General features: G+C 48.3%; 1 protein-coding gene across 32 annotated transcripts in view; it reads right to left on the bottom strand.

Moving 5' to 3' along the window:
- The window catches only part of CCM2 (CCM2 scaffold protein), a 53,504-nt gene that overhangs the window by 22,687 nt on the left and 15,099 nt on the right, over positions 1-15,718 (bottom strand). For 20 of the 32 annotated variants that reach the window (XM_086396168.1, XM_086396169.1, XM_086396159.1 and 17 more), the window contains 2 exons: positions 14,353-14,508; positions 8,040-8,213 (listed from right to left, as the gene is read on the bottom strand). The exons of 1 other annotated variant lie outside the window; for it this stretch is intronic. In XM_086396168.1, the coding sequence (XP_086252294.1) occupies positions 8,040-8,213; positions 14,353-14,451 (273 nt within the window). In that variant the 5' untranslated portion in view covers positions 14,452-14,508. The remainder of the gene's footprint in view (positions 1-8,039; positions 8,214-14,352; positions 14,509-15,718) is intronic. 11 more of the 32 variants (XM_086396188.1, XM_086396185.1, XM_086396191.1 and 8 more) reach the window with 2 other exon arrangements.

Genomic DNA, 15,718 nt, shown 5'->3' with positions numbered 1-15,718 from the left:
CAAGGTCCCCTTCAGGGAGGGGGCACATGCAGAGAGGACATCTGAAAGGATGCCATCTCTTCAGAGATGCAGGGCACATCTGGATGCAACAGTCATTACACCACGCTTGGTCCCCAGTGGACAGAATGCATGGGTCTGGGGGCCCAAAATAGGGCAGTGGGAGTGGCCCTGGTCACCATCAATCCAAGAGACACACATGAGGAGCGTGTGCCCCCAGCCCTGAGACTATTGGCTCTGTAGGTTCTGAGAGCCTGGCCCTACTGATAAAATGCTCCTGTGAGGGGAAACAAAAGGGATGTACACTTAAAACTGCAGTATCCTCCTGATGCCACAGACAAGCAAGCAGAGAAAGGCGGCATTGTACTGAAGGGTTGGCCTGGGTCATGAGGAGGAGGTAGGGAAGCTGCTGCATAATAGGGACAGCAAGGTGCCTGTGTGGCCTTCAGGTGCCACTTACATGCCCATAAGTGAGCAGATACGTATCTTTTTCCTCTGTCCCATCCTGCTTCCTTCCCTGCCCTTCTCCTGAGAACATGGCCTGAATCATCCAACACGATCTCTAGTTTCAGGCTCTGTTTCAGGCTCTGCTTCTTAGAGAACCCAGACGTCCCCGAACAACAACAAGCAACAAACAGGGAAAACTTACAACTCACTTCCCGGTGAAGGGGGAACTTACCAACCACACTCAGTGCTGGGGAAGATGTATGGAAAACCACAAACCACTCAACAGGAAAACGGCTACAGAAAGACACTTAAGAGATGTGACTTGGGAAAAGATATACAGCTTCACTAAGTATGAACTGTGATGAAACTAAGACCACCAGATTGGCAAAGATCAAAAAGCTGCATGTACACTGTGTCGCTCCTTAGAGTGTGGATAACAGGCATTCTCCCAGACTGACAACAGTGTCTACCAGCTTAAATCTTACACGACGGGCAACCTGGAAACGTCTGTCAAAATAGAAAGAAAGCTTTACACCCAGAAATTCTACTTCAAATTTAACCTAGAGAGTTAGTAAAATGTGTGTAACAGAGACAAATATGTACGAACAGATCACTGGTTACATAAAAATATGGTTCCGCTAAATAATGGACTACTACACAGCCAGCGAAATGGACAAGGCAGCTTTATGTGCCTCAACCTTCCAAGATATGTCACGATCCATTGTTGCCTGTAAACAGCAAGGTGCAAAGGACCCACTAGGTAATCATCTGGGGACACACACGTGTGATCTTGTGTACTGACAAATCCCCCTTGCAGAGGCACACAAGAAGCTGATGCCAGGAATTCCTTCTGGTGGGGTGGGGGTGGGGACTAGGGAACCTCTTTTCAAAAAACCAGGAATCTCCTCACCATCTAAATTTTGCATCATGTCCATAACTTATGTATTTAACTTTTAAAAATACAGTAAGTAAGACACATTAAGAAACCAAGATGCTTGATGATGCTTCTAAATGCTTCATCAAGAAGCATCCCGGGGTGAGGTGGGGGAAGCATCCTGGGTTTGGGTTTGGTATCACACATGTGAGTGCCCAGAGCTGGGCCCAGAATTCAAAGCCAGAGTGTGAGTTCACAGGGCCCAAGCCTGCACTGCACTGTGTTCCTCCAGGACAAATGTCAGCTTGGGATGGCAACTAGAGGAAGGATGCTTCTGCTTTAAAAAGGCAGGGTAGGGATTCAAGGAGAAAAAGAGTTAAAATGGTACAGTGTTGCTGTACACAGCAAGCATTTAACACAAAGAAAGCTACTACTACGTGCCTCTCACTTTCATGTTGCTGCTGCTGCTAAGTCACCTCAGTCGTGTCCGACTCTGTGTGACCCCATAGACGGCAGCCCACCAGGCTGCCCCGTCCCTGGGATTCTCCAGGCAAGAACACTGGAATGAGTTGCCATTTCCTTCTCCAGTGCATGAAAGTGAAAAGTGAAAGTGAAGTCGCTCAGTCGTGTCTGACTCTTAGCAACCCCATGAACTGCAGCCCACCAGGCTCCTCCATCCATGCGATTTTCCAGGCAAGAGTACTGGAGTGGGGTGCCATTGCCTTCTCCGCACTTTCATGTTAGTAATGTTCATTCTAAATACAAAATACTTTCCATAAAGAACCACACTCCAGTATGTGGGAGTAAAAGTTTCCTTACCACTAGCAGGCTCTGTTGCTGTCACAGTTTTTATTTTATCAAAGTAAAACACTGCGAAGTTTAAAGAAAGGTTACACAGTCCCCCAAAGTGTTTATTAACAAAGAACAATCTGGCCCCAATAGGCAACGCTATACACCGCTCCCTAGGGGCAGCAACTCTGGGTCTTCTGGACTAGGACTAACTTTCTAAATAAAGGTTTTACGTTGCTACTGCCTGATTCATCAATTTAAGACAGGAGCTGGTGATCTCCAGTTATGGCAAAGAAAGATTCACCTCTCTTCTACCACCACTCCCACTTCTTCCTTTCCTCTCACAATTAGATTAGCTATTACCTAAGCATTACCTGGCACTTATATCATTCTGTTACGTATAATTCTACTTCATGACTGTGCCAAGACATACAGAAATCACAACTTTATGCATAACCTTTCATTTTTTAAAAAATCTTTAAGATAATCATAAATCACATGCAGTTGTAAGAAAGAATACACAGAGATCCACTGTACACCACACCGTGTCACCCCCTAAGGTAAACATCCTATGATCACACAGGACCACAACCGGGATACTAACTACATGGTCAATTTACAGAACATTCCATCACCAGGTCCCTCCCATTTCTCTTTTACAGGCATACCCACTTCCCACCGACCTGGTCTCCTCCTTAAGCCCTAGCAAGTCCTCTCTGTTCTCCATTTCAATAACTCTGTCATATCAAGAAATGTTATAAAGGGGAATCATACAGTATCTAACTTTGGGGATTGGTTGTTCTTCACAGAGCTTAATGCTCTGCAGATTCCTGGAAACTGTTGAAGGAATCAGTAATTCTCGCCTTTTTACAGCTGAGTAGGGTTCCACAGTATGGCTGTCCATCACTTGTTTAACCATCTACTTACTGAAGGACATCTGGGTATTTCCAGTTTCTGGCTATTATGAATAATGTGGCTTTTAATAATCATGTACACGCTTTTGTGTCGACTTAAATTTTCATAATTTCTGGGAGAAATACTCAGAATGCAACAGCCAGGTCACATGGCAGTTCAGGTTTAGTCTCTAAGAACCTGCCCAACTGTTTTCCAGTATGGCTGCACCATTTTACAAGCCCATCGGCCATGCAAGAGTGATCCTCCCCACCCTTACCAGCACTCGGTATTCTCACTAATGTTTTAACTTTAGTGATTCTGGTAGGTATGCAATGATGTCTCGCTGTATTTTAATTTGCACTTCCCTAATGGCTAGTGATGCTGAACATCTTCATGTGCTTATTGCCATCTGAATACCTTCTTTTGTATGAAACGTCTCTTCATGACTTTTGCCCGTGTTCTAATCAGATTATTTGCTTTTCTATTATTAGGCTTTGAGAGTTCTTTATATATTCTAGATAAAAGACCTTTAGCAGATGGGTGGCTTGCAAAGCAGATAGGTGGCTTGCAAATATCTTCTCCCAGTGTTAGCTCGTCTTTCCACTCTCCTGATGGATTCTTTGGCAGAACACAGGTTTTTAAATTTTATGAAGTCCAGTTTACCAATTGTCCCCTTTTTGGTGTCAAGTCTAAGGACTCTGCCTACTCTGGGTCCTGAAGATTTCCTCTTATGTTTTTCCCCTAAAAGTGTTATAGCTTTACATTCTACCTTTAATTCCATTGTCCATTCTGAGTTAATTTTTGTGTAAGATGTGAGGTTTAGAGTGTAGTTCATTTTTCTGCCCATGGGGGTCCATTGGCTCCAGCACCATTTGGTAAAGAGACACTTCCTCCACTGACTTGCCTTTGCACCTCTGTCAACAATCAGTTGGGTATATTTGTGAGGGTCTGTTTCTGGGTTCATGATGCTGTTCCACTGATTACTATGCTGATCCCTCTGATGCTACCACACAGTCTTCATTGCTGAAGCTCTGAAGTACATCCTGAAATCAGGTGAACTGACTGCTCTCATTTTTCTCTTTTCAAAACCTTTCCATGTAAATTTTAGAATATTCTTGTCCGTATCTGTAAAATATCTTGTTGGAATTTTGATAGGAATTGTATCAAACCTATGTATCAGTTTCGGGAAAACTGACACGTTAACTAGGCTGAATCTTCCAAACCATGAACGTGGTATCTCTGTCCATTTATTCAGATCTTTGATTCTTTCATCAGTGTTGTGTAGCTTCCAGCATACGAACTCTAACGTGTTTCATTAGATTTACACCTAAGTAACTGTATTCATTGGAGAAGGCAATGGCACCCCACTCCAGTACTCTTGCCTGGAAAATCCCATGGATGGAGGAGCCTGGTGGGCTGCAGTCCATGGGGTCGCTAAGAGTCGGGCACGACTGAGCGACTTCACTTTCACTTTTCACTTTCATGCATTGGAGAAGGAAATGGCAACCCACTCCAGTATTCTTGCCTGGAGAATCCCAGGGACAGAGGAGCCTGGTGGGCTGCCGTCTATGGGGTCACACAGAGTTGGACACGACTGAGGTGACTTAGAAGCAACTGTATTCATGTCTGCAATTTATTTAACCTTAGAAAATGAGTTAAAAAGTGTTCCCTCCATTCTTGTTTTTCTGGAAGATTGTGCAGCCTGTTAACTCTTTAAGCACTTGATACAATTTTCCAGAAACCACCTGAGCCTGGTGAAGTTTTTTACGGGTGTTTTCAAATTAGATATTAAACTACTTTAATAGTTATAGGGCTCTTCAAGTAATCTATTTACTAGTGACCTGTGGTAGTCTGTGCCCTTCAAGGAACCAGCCCATTTCTGGGCTGCTGTTTAAGGGTGCTCTAGAGTCGTCTTTAGTGCTTTCTCATCAGCCCTTGTCTCCTAGCATTTGAAGGATGACCGTCACTTCCTTCTGGCCCCTGATGAGAAGTCTGCTGTCATTCTGTCTTCCCCATGGGTAAAGTGTTCCTTCTCACTGCTTTCAGGACTCTCTGTATTCACTTTTCAGAAGTTTCACTATGACAAGTCTTAGTGTACACTGTGTTGGGTTTATTCTGTTGGTGGTGCACGCAACTTCTTGAATCTTTAAGTCTGTCTCTTTACCAAATCAGAGAAGTTTCAACCATGACTATTTTAATCAGTTCTTCAGCTCTCTCCACCCCACCCCAGCCAGCCATCTCTTCTCCCTCCAGGACTCTGATGACACAAATGTCAGAAAATCTGCTCTAGTTCCACAGCGGGAGGGAGCACAGGTGGAGGGGCTGACTCCCCACTGGCCCCTGCTGCCACCTGAGTTGGAGAGCTCGTCTTCCCTGCTGAGCATGGTTGGCCTTCTAGCTCCCCAAGCGGCCCCCACTGACAGGAGGGCTGGTGTGTGTCACTGCTGCTGTCTGAGGGCAGAATTCCAGGCTCCCCACGTCTCCACTGTTACCTCAGTTCCACTAGGCATTCTTCAGGGATAAGTCTCTGCTCCTTACTCAGCCTCCTCTGGGGTGAGTTCTGGTCCCCACCTGGCCTTTGCAAGCAGAAGCAGTGGTGGGGCCACAGGTTTTTAGTCACCTTTGGTTGGAACTGAGCAGGTACTGTTAAACATTTTCTGTCCTGCTAAGCCATTCTTTTCTTGGTCTTTTGGCCAGAGGGAGTGAATTTTGTTGGTTCTTCTTGTTTGCCAGCTTCTTCAGCTCCAGACTTGAGATACACGAGGGAAAACAGAACTGGGGAACTCACTGGGTCGCAGCTTGGGTCCTGAGGTCTGCTCTGCCATCTCTCTACCTTTCAGTCTTCTTATAGTTGTTACATATACAATGTCCAGGATTTTTAGTTGTATTTAATGGGAATAATAAGGGAAAATGTTGACTCCATCTTCCTGGAAGCAGAAGTCCCCAAACTTTTTTTTTTCCCCCAAAAAAAGTATTTTGCTTATTTATGGCTGCAGAGGGTCTCTGTTGCTGCAAGGGCTTTCTCAAGTTGCAGTCAGCAGGGGCTACTCTTCACTGCAGTGCTTGGGCTTCTCACTGTGGTGGTTCCTCCTGTTGCAGAGCACAGGCACTGGAGTTCAGGCTTCAGTAGTTGCAGCACATGGGCTTAGGTGCTCCACTGCATGTGGAATCCTCCCGGACTAGGGTTCAAATCCATATCCTCTGGACTGGCAGGTAGATTCTTAACCACTGGACCACCAAGAAGTCCCCCAAACTTTAAATTTTCATGGTGTAATATACGCCTACCCTATCACTTGCTTTGTTTCCAAAGCACATTCTGTCTTCCCAATTCATCAGCAGCCTCTACCCCAACATATAAAACCATCCGCACTCTGTTCTCCCAGAGCTGCTCTAGTCTGTTTTTCAGATTCCTGTCCTGGGAATTCCCTCTGCTCCTCCCTGTGCCTAAACTCCAGTTCTGGACCTGTGTTTTCCATTCCCCTGGTGCACCCTTGTGCACTAAGGCAGTACATCCCCCAGGAACCTCGTCAGAATGGGCTCTGCAGGCTCATGTTTTAGAAAGCTGATTTGTCTGGTTATTATGACCAGAAAGGGATCCTTTCAATCTGAGAGTCATGTCTGTTGGTGAATTCTGCAAAACACCCTTGCTGTCTTAACAACTTCCTCCCACTCTCTTCCATTTCTTCTTCTCATGAGTCAGCTGCTAAACCTCCTGGATAGATTCTGCAATTTTTCTCTCTCCTCTTTGTTTACTTTATCTTTTGGTTATCCTTTCTGGATGATTTTCTTTACCTTTTGACCCCTCTAAAGAATTGTTTATGATATATAATTAAGATATTTTTAATTCCAAAAGTTCGTTTCCACCTGTTTTCCTGTTATCTCACAGTTAACAGTATTTCTTATTTTTCCGACAATACCACATACTTTTATTTTTCCTCCAGTTTCTGCATTGTAGCCACTGCATTCACGTTTACTTCTTGTGTTTGTGCTGGGCTCTGTCCCTAGGTTACACGTTTTTCCTCACACATGTACTTCTCCTTGGCTGCCCATGACAGAAGCCATGAGCAAAGGCAGAGCTGCAGAGCATCGCTTCTTTCAGGCTGGCGGGGTGGTCACAGCAGGGTCATGTGAGGAAGCACTTCTGTGGGCTGCGTGGCTTCCATATAAAAGCATCCCTCTGAGGATCCCTCTTGGCAAAGGCCTGGTTGCAGGCCTTCTGAAAGCTTGAGGGAAACGGGGTTGGCGATTCTCACCGTTCCAGACAGGTTTTGACTCAATCTGCTCATCTTCCCACTGGGTCTCTCCCCACCCTCCCCTGGGCCAGGTGCCCCCATGTCTAAAGTCCCCCTAGTGCTGAGTCTCCACCAGGGAGACCTCCCACTTCCCACCACGCCAGGTGAGAGCGGACCCCTCCACACGCTCACAATGTGCACGGTGCCTCCCTACACCCCCACACACCCCCGAGACCAGCTGGATGGCTCTGCGTCCTCTGAGGGACGAGGGTCCAGCTCCGAGGGCACCATGAACTTGCTACCCCACCTTCATCAGCTCCTTCTGCAAGTTTATGGGGCTCGCTCGTTACTGCTGCCCCCTTTCCCATTCTCTCTGACCGCACAGTTTTATACCTTTGTATTCATTTCTTCTCACTCCAGTGTTTAGAGAAAGCACTAAAAATACAGCAGTGCACGTTCTGTTAATCCACAAGCAGGCACAGTCTCTGACAGGATTCAGAAGCCTGTGTCCTAGGCTGTGACAATGACACAGGGGACAGCTCTAAGCCTTTACCAAGGAACTGAAACACACGGCCAGCCTCTACGAGTAAGGAGGCGGCTTGCTCCCGGAGAGAAAACCAGAAATGGGGCCAGAAAAGAGCAATCTGGGGACTGGGCACCCGGGTATCAGACATACCACCACGGGTGCACCACCGAGTGGGAGTCAGCCGAGGTGCACGTGGGGACGGGTCCCAGACCGCAGCGTGTGGTGCACTGAGAGCCTTTGCTGGCGACAGGCAAGGTGTGTCCTGCGGCCGTGGACTTACCTTCACCTCCTTCTCGATATAGTCGCTCAGCAGTCTGTCGGGCTCGACGCGCTCGGGCAGGGACAGCACCACAGTGTGCAGAGGGCGCCTCTCTGTCACCTTCTCATGGGCTTTCTTATCTCTACTCTTTTCACCTTTTAGGAATACTCGTTTAAACGGCGACACAATTCCAGGCTGCAGGCAGAAACGGCAATGGTTGGAGTTCATTATTCACAAAGGCTTGGTGTTGTACCCACGGCTAACAAGCAGAAGTGGCCCAAGCCACTGCCACATCCCCGTGCAGGCAAGGGCTGGCCATTGCTGCCACGGTGGGCCAGGCCGAGGGCTGCCTCGGGTACCGAGGGGCTTGTCCCTCACCTGTTCACAGACACTTAGAAGATTCAAAGGACAGTTCTCAAGGTGAGTAAACTCAGGAGACGAAAACAGGGCAGAAACGGGAGATTCCCCCACAAGACAAAAATGCTACATTGTTCCACCCCTCCCGGCTCTGCCGGGTCACTTCACTGCAGTCTTCGGAGAAGGTGGGGAGGTGTGCCCAGGGCTGTGGCATCAACAGAAAATGCAGTCAACAGTCGCAAGGCCACCTCTACGCTCTCCTGTGAAAGCATGGCCTGTGCTCCACTGTCCCCTCCCTCTGCCAGGGCCTCAGGGGCTCAGGGCTCTGACCAACACCTAGGTGAGCAACCTCACCCCCAAATCAGTGTCTAGACCAGCCTGAAGGCCAATCTTGCAATCAAAGTAAACCTGCAGAGCAAGAACCAGGGAGGTCAGGGAGAATGAAGTCAGCCTCGCCTGCGGGCCCAGAAAAAGGTCTGGACCCCTCCCAGCAGCTCCGAAGGGCTCTTTGGAGGTGACCACTTCCAGTCACCCAAAGGAACATAAAAGCAAAGACAACACACCAGCATGCAGACCTGGCAGGGAAATGTCACTAAACACGGGAGCAAAACCCAGAGCTGGTGACCCATCCCAGACGGAGAAGTCACCTTTCACTGTCCTGTCTACAATGCTGCAGCTTGCCTGCCTGGGCAGGACCCACAGCAGGGATACCTCTGACCAACACTTATAGGAACAATGTACATGTCACCAAACATGCTCTAAAACCTCTCGTTTCCGTTTCTCCTCTGCATGGGAAATTCAGCCACCCGCCATATCCCACCCAAAAGAATGCCACAGAGCCGATGATTCTGTGAGGTGCCTCGTCAGCCCGTCAGTCTCACAGATGGCAGGTGGAGAGGGGCAGTGACTCCCCCACTAAGGCAGGTGAGGCCTTGGGGGCCTCCCGGGAGATCCTGCAGGGCCTGCCCCACACCCACTGAGACGCTCAGCTATAAAGGCCACCCCACCCAAAAGACACCCTCCACAAAGTGAACCCCAGCATTCTTCCTGCTCCTTCTAGCCAGAGTCTGGGTTTTCTCCTCTGCTCCTTGGTCTGTGCTCATTACCCCTGAGTACTTGGCACCTGGATATCTGCCTTTTCCTCCTCTGATCCCCCAGAGTAGTAATCCTGGAGAACCCCTTCCTTGTGGCGAATATCAGCCTAGTTGCTGCTCCACACCCCAGTGCAGCCCCTCAGCGCTTCATACTGGATGTGGGGTGGGGTGGGTGTAAAATAATGCTGATATGAGGCCCACAGGGCTAGGGATGATCATGACAACGTGCATGTGGGCCTTCATTTACTTTTTGTTTATATATGTGAAATTGTTCAAAACTTTGTTATTTTAAGGATATAGTTCCCATCTACAGCTGCTTACACTGACATGAGTTTGGGTAAACTCCGGGAATTGGTGATGGACAAGGCCTGGCATGCTGTGGTTCATAGGGTCGCAAAGAGTCAGACACGACTGAGCAACTGAACTGAACTGAACACTTAAGCCATGGACAAGATAATCAATACCATCATCACACAGACAGCGTCATCTCCACCGTCTCAGAACTGCTGAGTGGACAGAGGGTGCCCCTTGGAGGACCCCGTGACGGCTGATCCCAGCTCTCAGACAGACCACCCTCCTGGTCCTCTCAGGCTTCTTTCTCCTCCCTCCCACAGGCACTGTCAGCCCAGCACAAGTTAGGAGAGTGGGAGGGAAGAAGGTGGGGCACTTCAGGTGAAATTCGGGGGTGGGGGGCGGGGTCTGGACCAGGTTGTTGCCATGCAGGGCTCACATGGAAATGGTGGGAAACGGTCACCCACAATTTCCCACTCAAGCACCGATAGTAAACTTTACATTGAAAGGGAAGCTGGGAATGGAGTAATATAAACATCATGTTTCACCAGCGTGACTGCGGCAGGCCAGGCCAGGCCATACTGAACTGTGATTTCATCTCTGGCTGACATCCCACACAGATGACGCTTCAGTCCTGTTCTCCCTGACTGTGTATCTGCGCTGAGAGCCTCCCAGCTTCTATGATGTACAAGGCACTGCCCTAGAGCTGTGGAAATACCAAGGAATGTAACACGTTACAGAGATGACCTATGTCTGAAACTGGCCAGAGTAAACATCTGTCCCTACACCATTTCTACCTATTAACCTCACAGAATTCACTCTCTCAGATCATAACCAGCGGGGGCACAGACATGGTTGATCCTGAATCTGACGGTGCGTGAAAACAGCTCAGTTCAATCTGTCTGATGTTCCACCTTGCCACTCCTCTACACCTGGGAGCAACAGGAAACCAATTCAGAGGTGAGAGGTTTTGCCAAGGTCAGCCAAACCACCAGGGCCACACACCACATGCAACCCAAGCTGTTGTTTTAACAATGAGGGACGGGTTATAAAGTCAGTCTGTGTTGGAAAGGACCCAGAGCCCAAGACCTACAACCCACCTTAAGGAGACACTCTGCCAGCCGAAGAAACCAGGACGGCCTGCTGCAGATGCCCCTACTGCTCAGGGATCAGCTTTCCCTATGCTGAGCCCCACCCCGCCTTCCTCTGCCTTTACCTCTTGTGACCCAGCACCCCTCAGGGGAGAAATAAAACTGGTTAATGAAGGGGTTTGGTGCCTCTGCCAGCCAGGCATCAGGAAGGTGCTGCGGAGGCATGAGACAGAATCCCCACCCTCAAGGCGGTCACCACCGAGCCCACAGAAGATGAACAGGGACTAAACCCACGATGAGAACTGCTAGTCAGGTGCCTCAAAGGTATGCTTCAGTGCCAAAATGTCCTGTATTTAAAGGAGCTACCCTGGCAACAAGGCATGCCCTGTGATGGAGTGTGGTGCCAGACCTCCACTGCTCACAGGCTAGCAGAGGCAAAGGGAGCGGCCCCTGCAACCCGGACCGCACACCAGACCACCTGGTCAAGCGTGAACGTGGCCTAACTGACTGGGAATCAGACACAGCTTCCCAAACTCAGTCCTTAGCCTTGCATACACAAGGCACCATGTGCTTTTTCTTAATGTCCCAAAGAAGTTTCACTGGTGGCTGAGCCTTTCTAGAAAGTGGAATGTTGAAACCATTGTGTAAAGAAAGACACCCTAGCAAACCTGCAGCCTTCCTCTGCTGCCTCGCCCCATTTTAGTGCAGAACGGGGGCAGCTGCTCCACCCAAAGAGAGCAGGCATGTGACACAGGAGATGCGCGCCCAGCTCCCACTGCAGGAGCTAGAAAGCACACCGGCTGGGAGCTGGGGTATGGCAGGCATGGTGGGGGCCCCTCAGCTTTTCCAGAAACACAGTGAACAAGACGGCACCTCAGGGTTTTGGAACTAATGGTGCTTTTAAACATGAAATGTAAAAGGAAGTTCCAGTTAATACATTATTGACCATGAGATTTTTGCAGAAACTAACACCTGTGGCCAGTGATTTGTTATGTAAGTGAAAGCTGAGATGTCTCTGGTCAATAACATTCAGGTAACAAGACATATTAACACGTCTCTGGTCAATAAGTTGCTTAAAAAAAGAATACACTGACAATTAAAAATATTCTTGACATGCAGAATCAGGACTCCATTAAATGATTGTGGATTCTTTAATTCACTGGAATAGCCTCCAAATCAATACAGTTTTTTAAAAAATGGTTTTAGCCTGTGCAACTGTTTACTCTTCACTCAACAGGTATATTTATTGAGCACTCGTGTTCATCATCACCATAACGATTTTATAATCTTCGACCCAAAAGACGGAAGAAAGAGCCCCTGGAAAGAGCACAACACCAAGCACAGTTTCTCTTGGTGAATGTTGCCCTGGCACTGATGCCACCCAGAGTGCATCTGCGTCCCAGTTTCTTGTGAAGAAATGGGGCCCTGAGTGTTGAAAGGAACTGGCTGAGGGTCCAAGGCACAGAGCCAGGGGGCGGACGCAGGGCTTCATGCAGACGTCGCACGTGCAACACACGCTGCTTCCTAGAACTAGCTCCAAAGTGAATCCTGCTGCTGCTGCCGCTAAGTCACATCAGTCGTGTCCGACTCTGCGAGACCCCATCCCTGGGATTCTCAAGGCAAGAACACTGGAGTGGGTTGCCATTTCCTTCTCCAATGTGTGAAAGTGAAAAGTGAAAGTGAAGTCGCACAGTCGTATCCGACTCTGAGCGACCTGATGGACTGCAGCCCACCAGGCTCCTCCGTCCATGGGATTTTCCAGGCAAGAGTACTGGAGTGGGGTGCCATTGCCTTCTCCGAAAGTGATCCCTAGATCCTTACAATACTCTTGGTAAAGGACTTCCCTGGGGGTCCAATGGCTAAGACTCCACACTCCCTATGCACGGGGCCCGGGTTCGATACCTGGTCAGGGAACTAGATCCCACATACTGCAACAAAGATCTGGTGCAGCCAAAGAAAAAAATAAATATTTTTTTAAAAAACTTTTCTTGCAGTATTTTCCATCTTATGCTTGAAACAACTTTTGAAGTTGGAAATCTCAAATGTAGCTTTTAGTTAAACACACACAACTGACTCTGGTCCACTTAGTACTTTCCTAGAGGAAGGCCCCAGGGTCAGGCTGGCCTTGAGCATTGTTAAGATTACAGCCTGGCCTAGACTTTCACTTGAGGTGACGAGGCTCTGAGTATCTGCATATCCTAAACAAATTCTCAGAGGCTATGTTCTCTGTCAGAGCGTCTGTTTATTAATTTACAGTAAGAAATGCATGTGCTGAGGAAGCAGCACAACCACTCCTGGAAAAGCAGCCTCTACCTGGAGACCAAAAGGAATGATAAGGTGAAAACACCTACCAACTCGCTCCTCGGGCACAACTCGCAGCTCAGCACGTTCTGGAGAAAGTGTGTGGCAGTGCAGGAAAGAAACCCGTGCTGGGAATCTCAAATGCCCCAGTCAGTGCTCAGGAAGCCTTATTTACTCCTTTAGTAGGTAACACAGAACTGCCCCTGAACAAAGGCTTCAAGAGCAAGGCCCTGGGGTCCTTCAGTGGGCATTCAGCAAATGTCTAACGGGCATCAAGCCTGTGCCCAGCACTGGGGCTATACCTTGAAGGACCCCTGTCCCCGCCCCAGGGCCCTTTCTGCTGAGGGAGGGAGAAGACAGCAGCTTGGCAACGCTCTGGCTCCACAGGGCTGCAGGGCAAGGCCAGGGAAAACACCAAGGCCAGAGGGTAGGGTGGGCAGAGCCACAGTTCTGTCCAGCTGGGCAAGGCAGTGGCTACTCCACCCAGGTTCAGACCTGCCAGGTGCGCAAGGCACCCTCACAAATTCTCTCCTATAAGTACACTGTTTAAAACGGCACCGCAATATTGCCTATCTTAACTCCAACTACCTTCCAACACTCCCTGTATGCAAATCAACAAATTTATAAAGTTAAGTAGTTCAGCGCCTACCAACAGAAAAAGAGCCTTTCTTAGGTGCCTCGGAGTCCTAAATAAAGAACAGGACACAGCCAGCGCCCCAGGACCTCCTTACAGACTCAAGTTCCCCATCTCAGGGCTGGGTGTGAACCTGCCCTCCACTGCAGCGGCTTGCTCCACTGACACCCAGCGTCTGACCCTCCACGGGCAGCCAAGACCACTTGGGCCAGGTACACGGCCCCTTCGTCTTCCCTTGGGCGTCATAAATGAAACTCAGGCGCGAGTCCGAGACTAGGACTGCACTTTTTCCTGACCTTTTCCCTAAATCATTTTCGAACTCAGATCTTGGGTCCTGACTGACTATAAATTCACAGCAGACCTGACACCCACAGTCTTTTTACTCCTTAGGCGAATGTGGACAAACCCAACCACCTACAAAAAGCTCCTCAATCTCTCTCACCGGCCACCGGTTCTCAGACGCGGAAGCCAGCAGGAACCCTCCACCACCCCATTCTCGCAAAGTGAAGGTCACAGGACCCAACAGTCATTCTAGATGGCTCTTTCCACACTGGGCTTGCACCTACCTCGTTCTCCATGGGATACCCTGTCGGAAAGTCTGTCTGAGGAGGAATTTCTCTGGAGGAATTCTGGTTCCTCCCCCTCTGCCGACAGTTACTGTGCATTCTCCTCTGTTCACTTCTGATCTGGTTGAAAAATATGGTCAGATGTTCGCCCTCCCTCTGAAAAAAACATGTGAATGAACAGGAAGACCATAAACCACAGCTTCCTTCTGCAAACCCCACTGAAGCTGTTTAGTTTTTTGAAAAAGTTAAAGAGGCAGGCAACACCCTGAAACTCCTGACAAAATCCAAACAGGCTGCGTGCACAAAAAGATGCAAAGAAAACCCACGCATCTTCATACTAAACCAGTGCTTCTTCTACCTAACCCTACACATCTTCTTACTGAACCACCACATCTTCTAACTAAACCAGTGCATCTTCTTACTAAACCAGAACATCTTCTAACTAAACCAGTGGATTTTTCTAATTTAACCAGCCCATCTTACTAAACCAGTCAGTCTAAGTAAACCATTACATCTTCTTACTAAACCAGCGTATCTTCTAAATAAACCAGCATATCTTCTTACTAAACCCAATACATCTTCTTTCTAAACCAGCACACCTTCCCTACTATCTCTAGCATGTAGAGCCTATAGGTGGCCTCCCCACATTTCTAGCCAATATGGTATAGCCAGCTGAAAGACATTATTTTGGAAGTCCAACCATTCTGCAAAACCAAACCACAAAGTTAGAAAGAATGAACAAGCAAGCTGAGCGCACTGTTGGGGCTCCCCCTCCTGACCACGAGGTGTCCCTGATGCAGTGGGAGCACCAACCTGCCTGTTTCAGGCTGAGTGTTGTCTGCTTTGGGGCACAGCAGTCCAGGGGTGCCTGGACAGAGCACACCTCCATGACCCCCAGCCTACAAAAGCCTGTACCTGCTTCCAGGACTCTTGAGTTTAAGATACAACTTTGAAACTAAAGAGTATGTCCCTGAGCAAGCTCACTTTTAACTTCTTCAAGGTCAAATCTGATCCTGAAAGGGGGAAACTGGGTTTGTTGATGCTGAAGATTCTTAAACTCTCTAGATAGTCCAAAATGGTTGCAAAGAGGAGAAGCTACTTAATTAACCATTTTGGTTAATTAGAGTGACCATATACAGTCACAACTCAAAACATAACAAATGTAATACAATTTTACTAATATTAATTAACATTAGATTCAGTTCAGTTCAGTCACTCAGTTGTGTCCAACTCATTGCGACCCCATGAACTGCAGCATTCCAGGCCTCCCTGTCCATCAACAACTCCTGGAGTTTACTCAAACACATGTCCATTGAGTCAGTGATGCCATCCAACCATCTCATCCTCTATTGTCCCCTTCTTCTCC

This window comes from Bos grunniens, chromosome 4, assembly GCF_055505025.1.
Source record: "Bos grunniens cultivar Pamir isolate PY7600 chromosome 4, Bosgru_T2T1.0, whole genome shotgun sequence".
In the NCBI taxonomy this organism is placed as follows: Eukaryota; Metazoa; Chordata; class Mammalia; order Artiodactyla; family Bovidae; genus Bos; species Bos grunniens.
This window is presented reverse-complemented; position numbering and strand designations above follow the sequence as displayed.